Consider the following 10415-nt stretch of genomic DNA (forward strand, 5'->3'; position numbering starts at 1 on the left):
GGCTATACCCAAAATTGATCACAGATTAGGACGCATCCCATCAAAGTGAATCAAGCTTGATTGTAATAAGTATATGCAAGCCCTGTTCTGGATCAACGTCCAGCAATGTAGATGCCATGAGTAAGCTGGATCACGACATCGTCCAGCTGGTAACAAGCGGCTGCGTGGACATCGCCGGGCCGCCCAGACGTCCGCAAGGGAGAGAATAGCAATAGTCCGGATTCGGTCGGAGATCACAAACAGACATGCAGGTGGCGCCGCATTTCGTACATGTGGTCTCTCATCTTTGGACGAAGGCAGAGAATGTCGCATTATTCGTCTAGAAGGACGAATCTGGGTTCAATATGCGAAAGCCCTTGGGTGTTCATGCTGGGGACGTTGGGCCAATGCTCAACACGAAGGCGATTGAATTGTTAGCGCAGCCATAAGATGGGGAGCTCAGTGTCAGTTAGTTGTATGCTGAGTAATAATAATTGCAGTTGGTCGCTGTCGAGTGCGGTGGTTGAGTTGTGCAAAGACAGGCTTGTGTATAATTACATAATTCCAGCTGAGAGCTGCACAAGTGGCACGAAAGCAAAAGGGCAGGCACAAGCAGGCAGCATCGACAACGTCACTCGCGCCTGGGACCCGTGTGGCCTTTACTTACTTCCCTTTCGGTTTTGGGCATGGTGCTCCACGCTCCCAGCAGGCCCGGCAATCTCACTCGCTTAGCTAAGGTACAAGAGGGGTACAACCAAGTGCGCCGTATCCGCACCTAAGCTGGCGTGACTCACGTGTACACATCCCACCCCAACAGAGTACCGTGACCTCTGCTAGGTGTCTTCGCCCCAAGGGCCTGAGTGCAGCAGCAGCAGCAGCAGCAGTAGCCCAAGCCTCAGGTATTCAATCTTTGAGCTCTCCTCCATCGGACCTTCTTGCATCACGGGGCAAACGGCCAAACAACAACCACCCATTCCCATCAGCGAACGCCGACTCCGACAGAGCTCCGGCTTCCAACTGCGTACACTCTTCAACTCCGACCTCTGTCACCTGACTTTCCCACCCAATCCTTCCGGTACGAGACACCTGACGGGGCTCCGTATCTACGCAAAACAACACCCACCTCGCTCCCTCTTCCCCGGGCGCGACATCACGACCGATAACCGACCGCTGCCACCCCGGACGGCACCCGGAACACTTCCACATACACACCTACAGCTGGCCCACTGAGCAGATATGCCGGGCAAAACACCCTCGCGCAACGGGAAGGAGCCCCTGGAGAACGGCGTCCAGAACAACAAGAAGGACGAGGCAAAGAACAAGAGCAAGAAGGCCGCCAAGGACGGCGACGAGGAGATGACTGTGGTCGTTCCCCCTCCGAAGAAGGCCGCTGCTCCTGCTGGTGACGTTGATGGTGACGTTGATGGTGACGTTGAGATGGGTGATGAGGGCAAGGATGAGGCAGAGGTCACGGTCGACCCTGTGGTGCAGGCTGTAGCAGGTACGCAATGCTTTACATCCGAATACCTGCGGTGCACTGCCGTCTGAAGCTCCTTACTGACGAAATGACCATGAACAGACATCAAGAGCAACTTTGCTCTGCTAGATCGCGCCGTCGTTCTCTTCGATGCCAGATTCACCCTCCGAGCTCTGCGGTCAATCTCGACCATCCGCAAGCGCCTGACCCCCGACATCATTGCCCAGGCCATCGTCGAGACCTTCCCCGCGACCGTCGCCTCCGGAAACGTTGCCAAGCAGCTTCTGATTGCCATCGGCCGCGAGAACGTGCCCCTGGGTCGTTCTAGCGGTCCCGATATGGAAGTCGACAGCGAGCCCGCGAAGACGGCCAAGAACGGCCAGAAGAAGGAGGCAAAGGAGATCATCCCGGAGATTGACATCTTCCTCGGCATTCTGATCCAGGTCCACCTCTACGACTCAAAGCAGTTCCAGCTGGGAGCCGACTTCTCCAAGCAGCTCACCGACCGCATCCACAACCTCAACCGCCGCACATTAGACTCTCTCTCCGCCAAGGTCTACTTCTACTACTCAATGTTCTGCGAGAACCTTGCACCCCAGCCCTTGTCTCCCCAGTCCCCGATCGTTGCCATCAGGCCAACCCTGCTCGCTGCTCTGCGTACTGCTGTCCTCCGCAAGGACATTGACACGCAAGCTTCGGTTATCGTGTTGCTGCTTCGCAGCTACTTGCTGACGTCCCACATCGCGCAAGCCGATCTTCTCGTCTCCCACACCCAGTTCCCCGAGAACGCTGCCAACAACCAGGTTGCTCGATTCCTGTACTACCTCGGACGCATCCGCGCTATCCAGCTCAGATACACCGAGGCACACGAGCACCTTACGGCCGCGACCCGTAAGGCCCCCTCAAGCGCCGCCGCCGTCGGCTTCTCCCAGACTGCGACCAAGCTGCTGCTTGTCGTCGAGCTGCTGATGGGTGACATCCCCGAGCGCTCCACCTTCCGCCAGCCTACCCTCGAGCTGGCTCTGCATCCCTACTTCCTCCTCGTCCAGGCCGTTCGCGTCGGCAAGGTGCAGAACTTCGAGACGATCATCGCCGACCACGCCGATACCTTCCGCCGCGACGGCACCTACAGCCTGATCCTCCGTCTCCGCCAGAATGTCATCAAGACCGGTATCCGCATGATGTCTCTGTCATACTCTCGCATCTCCCTGCGCGACATTTGCATTCGTCTCGATCTCGGCAGCGAGGAGTCAGCCGAGTACATTGTCGCCAAGGCCATCCGCGACGGTGTCATTGAGGCCACTCTGGACCGCGAGCACGGATATATGAAGAGCAAGGAGGTCGGCGACGTCTACGCTACGCGGGAGCCCGGTGAAGCCTTCCACGACAGAATTCGCGCGTGCTTGGCTCTGCACGACGAGAGCGTCAAGGTATGCTGATTACCTTCTGCTTTTCTGACAGTTTACTAACGCAATCTCTTCAGGCTATGCGATTCCCCATGAACCAGCACCGCCTCGAGCTCAAGAACGCCCAAGAAGCACGCGAGCGCGAACGTGAGATGGCGAAGGAGATACAGGAGGGCGACCTGGATGAGGACGACCTCGGTGGCGACTTCGAGGGCATGTAACAACTCTATCTTCTACTGTGTTGTTGTCTTATCAACTCTTTTGCCGATGCTTACCTGCCCGGCCAATTTCCCTACCTTGTCGCTACAACCTTCAACAAAGTGGCATGGCGACTGGAGATCCCGCAGAACAGGTTCTTGGTTCAGTAAGCAAAGGATGGCGGCGCTGGGACGGTGTGTGCCTTACCGCAAACGACTCAAGGGCGGTGATGATAGACTTTTTCCCCCTTGATTTTTCCCTGTGATTGCGGGCATGCGTGCAGGCAATGGTGGTGGTGGTTGGTGGGGTCCCCGATGAGGGGTCCGGCGATGGACGTGTACGTGTTTGAGCGGGGTCGCCCGCGGCTTCGCTGTGTACTAGATAACGCAAGACATGTTGTTGCCGTTCATTTTGATGTTCTCGTGGTGGCTGTGATGTGTGTGATCCCTAAGAAAGCGGGAGCTGATGGCCTGTCAGTGAAGAATCTGACATTTAGTTCCCCTTATGCCTATCACGCCCCAAGTTGGAAGACTCTAATTGTCGGGCGTATAAATTAATTCCGGGCACGCAACTGGGGGGTGAAACGACCAAATAATTGCGTGCTCAACCTTTGTGGCAGATGTCGCGGCAAAAGCGGTCGGACACTCGCGTGAGCCTAGAAGTAACGTCTCAGGCATCCTCTTCTGCCGAAGAGTGTATGTCATTTTGCAGCGCTCAAGGTTCATCTTAGTGATTCATACAAATACTCCTAGAAATACTCCAGAAGTAGCACTCAGAGATGGGGAAGACAGGCCCAAGGTCGGTGAGGCTTTGATGCCGTGGGAGCGGGTGGGTTCGTTGCCTCGCTGGCTGGGGACATGGGCGGTGTCGTATTCGTTTCCATTTAATCTGATAGGTACGAGAGCAATTTCAATTTTTGTCTGGGCTAGGTGAGGGGTGTTTACTGCGTTTAGAATCATTTTGTAGTTGGCGCTGGTGAGATGTTGTCAGCTGGAGTGTAGTGGGTGATGAAGCATATAAAGCCCGTTTGTGTGGCTCTCCAGTTCTGTCCAGCAGCAGGCAATAGGGCCGGGTGTTATTCAATTCGCGAATCGCAGAGACAGTCTTGAAAACGGACCACAACCTTTTTTCGGTCTTCGTCTTTGGCGCTGTCCTTGCATAGGCCGGCGTGATGCGTCGAGTGAGAAGGTCCGGGAGTATACGTATCGAATACTTGCGAGGGAGTGTTGAGTGGAGATGAGGACCAAAGTCGACACAGCTTTGGCAGTCCCTGGATCGGAGAGATGGCGGTATGGGTAGCAGTGAAGTTGAAGAGCCTGGGTTTCATCGCTTTACTTTGGGAGCATATTCCCTTGTTTTGAATTGTGCCGCAACAGATAAGCACAAATCTTTTAAATGGCCTTGAGGAATCAGATGATGAATTCTTGATGATTTTAAATAGTTGGCACTTTCCAGGTTGTTGCAGTCCCTGAAAGGTCACCATCTTACCATGACTTCTTTCGGAAGGACCCCCAGTCTGTGCGCTGGCAGAACATCTTTTGGGGTGAGAACACATGAGACAGTCTTTCAACTATGACGTAGCATTGAAAGGTATGTATAATCAATCAAGGGCTGGACATGATTCTACTATGTGAATTGTGTGTGTCGTGTAGCAATGGATACCACAAGACCGCAACGAAATACGCCTCCCAGGGTTTGACTCCGAAGTCTGACGAGACTCCATATCGTATTAAGAATACTCGCAACATGACAGTGGAAGTGAGGGATGTCGGTATGAACAAACGAGGAGCTTTTGCATAGATACCGGTTATTGAAGGAAGAAGAATGACAGACAAAAAATTGTTAACATCAGCCATTGCCCGAAGATGCTCCAACTCGACCGACTACAAATCCATTTGCATTGCTTAGTCAAACGTCAGTCTGGACATTTTCAAGGGCAGTTTGTATATGCTCATGTCCTCACGTAGCTTGTTGCCAATGCTTATGGTCCAGGACGGCGAGAAACTGAGCAGCTGAGACCGTTGGCTCCATGTCGGTGCCCATACTACAGTCTTGACCAGCCAAGATATCACTGTACGTATTATAAATATCCGTCTTGTGGTGCTGGTCTTTCTCCTGTCCATGCACGAAAATCATCCATGTATGTGTGTGACTGCTGCTCCGAATTGGGCTTTGGGGGTTGACCCACGGCTTGGGCGGTGTCGGACGAATTTGGTTGGTCCTGTTTCAATATGTGCCGACGAACATGTTTAATACATTGCATGGCTCTCGTATACTCACACAACGGGAACGAGGTACGGCAGCGAGCAACGTGAGTGTTTCATGTAATGGCTACCAGCTAAGTAGGCTGGGCAATGGACACCGGAACATCTTTTGCGGTAGACGCCATAATCTCGGGCTGCATAACCCTGCACCTGCCACCGAGCGAGTTGCTTGAAAAGCTCATGAGATGCAGCGGAAAACGAGTTTATATACCGGGCCGTATCCGGAAATAGGCTGTTTGGCGGTAAGAGAGACTACAATATTGAGGTGTCGTCAATCAGCATTTCACCTAGGACGGACACCGCTTCATCTGATTTCCCGACGCTGACGACATAACTTCAAATAAATGGTTGAACCAATTTGATATTTCTTTCTGTAAGAGGACAATGAAAAGCATTGGGCTCCTGGAACTTGCGTTCTGATTCTGATTGTGCTACCTGTATTTCCACATACTTCGGGTATTCTACCAAGTGATCCGACGTAGTGAGGCTTACAAATACCCCGAGAACGCCCTGCGCAATACTCCTTTGGCAGCGATAATAAGGACGGATAGCTGCGAAGTAAGTAAGATGTTAGGAGGACTGCGATGCCTTTGAAGCCCACCAAAGGTAAGAGGGTTAGAATCATCTAGGGAAGCTTGAGGAAATTAAACCTAAGCTCGCTTTAAGAAAGCACAGAAGCTTGACTTTTCAAGAAAACTATTGCATGTGGAATATTTCAAGGGCGGAAGAAGAGGATGCAGACGCAGGCTTGAGATGTGTGGCAGGTCATGCCGGCGTTCGAGCTCCTTTGCAGGCATGAAAGGTCTTTAGTCGATGTCTTGAAAGTTTCGACTGGTTGATGAAGTCAGTATGCATCAGATAGGGAAATTGATGGAAGATCTTGAGACACAACGCCGAACCCGTATTTGTACTCTGTTCAACAATCGGGGGCTGGCCTTTCGGTACACAGATACCACTCACAGCTCGAACGTAACATCGTTCTGAGGCGCGTTAACCCTTCTCATCATAATATGTCCGAATTTGGGCGCGTGGTTGTGAGACTTTCCCTACGGTTGGCTGGGACGAGGAGGATATTTAGGCATCATGACTTGGAAAATCTGACAGACATTGTCAACTTCTTACGGGGAATCCAACATGTATAAGCTGCCATGAGAGAGGATGTGGGATGAACCTCTTACATGGTTTCATTTAGACTCATGACTAAGACCGCTGACCCAACCTCGTACTCACTGGTGCTGTGCTTCTTGCGCAAATAGGGGTACATTATCCACCTGGACGAATCTCATATACTTTGCATCAAAACATAGGAGAAAATGGTAGAATGTACCAATCAATACCACTCTCACTGCGCCAAGCCCCCATGAGCGCTTTTGACGAGGAATACCTTCTGCGTTATATGAAACCCGTCTTCTCCGGCTTCTTGCCGTAGATGGACCAGCTTGAGAGGCATTGTCAGAAATTTCTTCTCACCTTAAGGTAGTTTGAGAGATGCTGAACCTACATTGAGTAATATGCGTGAATACTCCGGTCATCATGTTCCTTGCTATTCTGTGCGATGAGCTCCATCACCTCCTCCTTTGTCCAGCCCATAACTCTCGTCAGTGGAGCCATGCATATGGACTCCCAGCCTTCATGAATGTTCTCATTCATCCAAACGCCCAGCTCCTTGTGGCGCTTTTCCCTCGGCCAGCTATTAGTGGGCCACTTGTACTGCTGTAAGATAATATCGACGAACCCAATATCAGCCATCATAGACTTAAGCTCCTTGATATCTTGATATGGACGACCAACGATCTGCATGGCCTCTTGAATCAAGCGACATGTTTTCAGGACGGTATGGTCTGGCTTCAAGGTACCATCATCGGAGAGGGGCATCAGGTCGATCTCGTTAAGTTCCAAATAGCCACCGGGACTAAGATTGCTACGTTCTCATCAGCGTGGATGGCTAAGATACCTCATAGCTATAGACTGACTCGTAGCATTCTTGAACATATTCCGTCCAATTTCCAATAGACGAGTTCAGCATCCTGCTATGGATGTAGTCGAAGGGCCTGGAAAAGGTCCAAGGTTCTTCTAAATCCGCGATCTCGAATTTGACATTGGACGGGACACTCTCGGAGTTAGTATCTACAAATTTCAATTATGCAGTCAACTTACAATTCCGGAAATGCTACAGATAAGTCGATCCCGCGAACTTCTGCTTCGGGGTGCTCGTCGGCGAAATCGATCGCCCAGATTCCTGTACCAGCGCCAACATCAAGGACGCGGCCAACCTTGGCCCCGAGGTTATTTGGGGGTGCATTTCCCAGCCTGTCGTTGAAAGTGAGCAAAAACATGGTATGTTGCATATCTGGAGTAAATATCAGCATTCAAGAACAATAGGCCCAAATTACTCTGGAGTTGATACCGAGTCTCTCGTTTTCCCTATCATCGTTGGGCAGATTATATTCTATGCGGAGATCCACGTCAGAGTCTATGGCTCCTTCAAGAAGATTTACCTACTGCCGTCTTTGTACTTGTGGTACGTTCTGCCATTTTCTATCCTATAATCGAGGATAGATTCAGTCACACTCCCTGTCGGGGAATGCAAGCTTTGCTGCGTGTCATGCATATGAGCCTCTTGCATTGATGAGAGCGATAGACAGTGCGCAAGGACTCACATTTGCAACCGAAGACGCCCCGTATCCCTAGGTGGATCGTTTAGCCACTAAGTTGTCCCCATACCAAGAACATTATTCGCACCTCATCGTCGGCCTCAATCGTGACTATGTGGTCCACAATGTTGTCGGGGCGGGATGTGGAAGTCCCTAAAGGGGCTCCACCAGCAGCTCCAGGAGCTGACATGGTGGGGAGATGCACAGAGAGTCAACAAATGCGATTTTAGCAGCGGTTGCAGTGTTCTTGCTGCTAGTCGTGGGTCGTGCAATTATAGGAGAAGGTGGCATCAGAATGTGCAGCATTTCATTCAAAGCATCCTACCCCTCATTTCAAAAGCCAGGGCAGTTGACGCATGCAAGCCTGCCTAAGCGAGGCCTTGTCCATGTATGTGACAAAAATTGTTGGATCCCTCCTGTGTGATAACAAATGGGGGCCGTTGAGCAGCCACGCGGCAGGCTCATACGGTCGGGATACCAACGGCCAATCCTAGCCCTTAGCTCTGTTGGAACTCGCCACGGCGCACTATTCTGGCGGCAGGTCCCAAGTACTGAAATTGCAGCTGGCGCTCATTATTGGAGTAAAAACTCACTTTCAAAATTGACACTGTCGTTTGCTCGCTTTGTTTTCTCATCTAGGGCCTTGTAGGAGTCCGAGAGACAACAAGGCTATCCCACGTTGGGACCAGTCCGCATACCTGGCGTGAGAAGAACGGCAAGACTTGTATTCGCCCCCATGAAGCGGAGATTTTGCGGTGAAGAGAGTGGATTTTTCATGCATCTATCGTAAATGGTATTGTTTGGTAAGAGAAGAGCGAGGAAATGCGGTACGACCCTAAGGTAACAGATGCCCCAAACCCGCAAATCTATCATAATTCAAACAATATGTGTAGGCCATCCTACTGACCCTTATCCGTCTTGACAGGCTTTCTTCCGTAGATGTTCCAACTAAAGGATTATCAGCAGAACGCTTCTGTCGTCACCAAGCTCGTCACTTACATGGAGAAGTACTGGTGGATGCTCTTATCGTTGAACTCCTTCCGGTTATGCATCATGAAGATGTGAACCTCTTCTTTTGTCCACCCAAGTGCCCTCGTCAACGGGGCCATGCAAATCCCCTCCCACCCGAGCATCAGATTTTCGTTGTTCCATTCTCCCAAATCCTTGTACTTCTGTTCCTTAGGCCACGAGTTCACCGGCCACTTGAATTGCGGCATTGTGACGTCTTCAAAACCAAGTTCCATAAGAACCGGCTTCAACTTCTGGATCTCCTGGTATCGGCGCCCAGCCTTTTCGGTGGCTTCTTTCAGGAGTCTCCCAATCTTCCAGCTGTAGTGGTCTGGCTTGAGGGTCCCGTCATCGGAAAGAAGAACGATATCAATCTCGCTCAACTCCAAATAACCGCCCGGGTATAGATTGCTACCCGCAGGGTGAATTAGCTTGACTTTTTCAGAGGCAGACTCGATACTTCCTATGATGCTGACCCCATTGTATCAGGCGGCATGTGGTCTGACAGAGGCAAACTGAAACTTACTCATAGCACTTCTTGATGTAATCTCTCCAGTCACTGATCGATGAATTCATCATCCGGCTGTGAATGTAATCGAAAGGCTCTGAATAGGTCCATGATTCCTCTACGTCGTCGATTTCGAACTTGACGTTCGGAGGTGTGCTAATTATTTGAGTCAGCAAGATTTACCAGAACTTTAGTGAGAAGTGTCGTGTCGTAAATCCCATTATTCTAATCTGTAACTTACAATTCTGGCAGCGTGGCCGAGAGATCCACACCAAGGACCTGTTGATGACAAGGGGTGAGCGCATGCGCATAAATCATTTAACGTGAGACTCACCTCCGCCTCAGGGTGTTCATCGCCAAAGTCCATAGCCCAAATGCCAGTACCTGTGCCGAGATCGAGAACCCGACCGACCTCAGATCCTGGCTGCGCGGGAGGCGCAGTACCGAGACGGTCATCAAAGGTCTTCATGAACATGTAGTGTTGATGGTCTAATGAGTTAGTAATGATAATGAGACATTGAGTTGATGCTCACCCCGTCTTTCGAGCTCTCTAGCGTCATTTGGTACCATGTATTCTATGTCACGATCTTAGAAAGGGGGATAGTGGAGACAGCAGCCTCAGACTCACTGCCATCCTTGTACTTGTGGTACGTCCTTCCATTCTCAATCCTATACTCATAGATTGACGAGGTGATACTGTTAGTACTTGAAGAGACGCTAGGCTGTTTATCTGTCAGATGCAAGGGCCGTTGGGCTGTGGTGCTGTTACACTCACGGCGTAATATACCGAAATAACAAACGTATAGCCCAAGGCTGCGGCCGCCTCGGCCTAGCAGAAGTGTTTGATGGCGAGGCTGAAGGGGCGAGGGCAGGACTCCGACGGGCCCTCCTCACCTCCCAGGGGCAGCCTATACATATCTG

At 51.2% G+C, this 10415-nt stretch overlaps 3 protein-coding genes across 3 annotated transcripts; 1 reads left to right on the plus strand and 2 right to left on the minus strand.

The window, feature by feature from the left end:
* Nucleotides 1-1215: 1215 nt before the first annotated feature.
* COL26b_013942 (uncharacterized protein) lies at nt 1216-3083 on the plus strand (the record flags this gene model as incomplete). Its single annotated transcript, XM_053186526.1, has 3 exons — nt 1216-1480; nt 1559-2886; nt 2940-3083. The coding sequence occupies 3 exons, from the start codon at nt 1216-1218 to the stop codon at nt 3081-3083; spliced, it is 1737 nt and encodes a 578-aa protein (XP_053029535.1).
* Nucleotides 3084-6821: 3738 nt separating this feature from the next.
* COL26b_013943 (uncharacterized protein) lies at nt 6822-7660 on the minus strand (the record flags this gene model as incomplete). Its single annotated transcript, XM_053186527.1, has 2 exons — nt 6822-7245; nt 7482-7660. 2 exons carry the CDS (start codon nt 7658-7660, stop codon nt 6822-6824), a joined length of 603 nt encoding a protein of 200 aa, XP_053029536.1.
* Nucleotides 7661-8973: 1313 nt separating this feature from the next.
* COL26b_013944 (uncharacterized protein) lies at nt 8974-9969 on the minus strand (the record flags this gene model as incomplete). The annotated part of the gene is made up of 4 exons (XM_053186528.1): nt 8974-9397; nt 9513-9650; nt 9736-9773; nt 9829-9969. 4 exons carry the CDS (start codon nt 9967-9969, stop codon nt 8974-8976), a joined length of 741 nt encoding a protein of 246 aa, XP_053029537.1.
* Between the last annotated feature and the right edge of the window lie 446 nt (nt 9970-10415).

Source organism: Colletotrichum chrysophilum (assembly GCF_026319265.1).
Source record: "Colletotrichum chrysophilum strain AFK26 chromosome Unknown scaffold_270, whole genome shotgun sequence".
In the NCBI taxonomy this organism is placed as follows: Eukaryota; Fungi; Ascomycota; class Sordariomycetes; order Glomerellales; family Glomerellaceae; genus Colletotrichum; species Colletotrichum chrysophilum.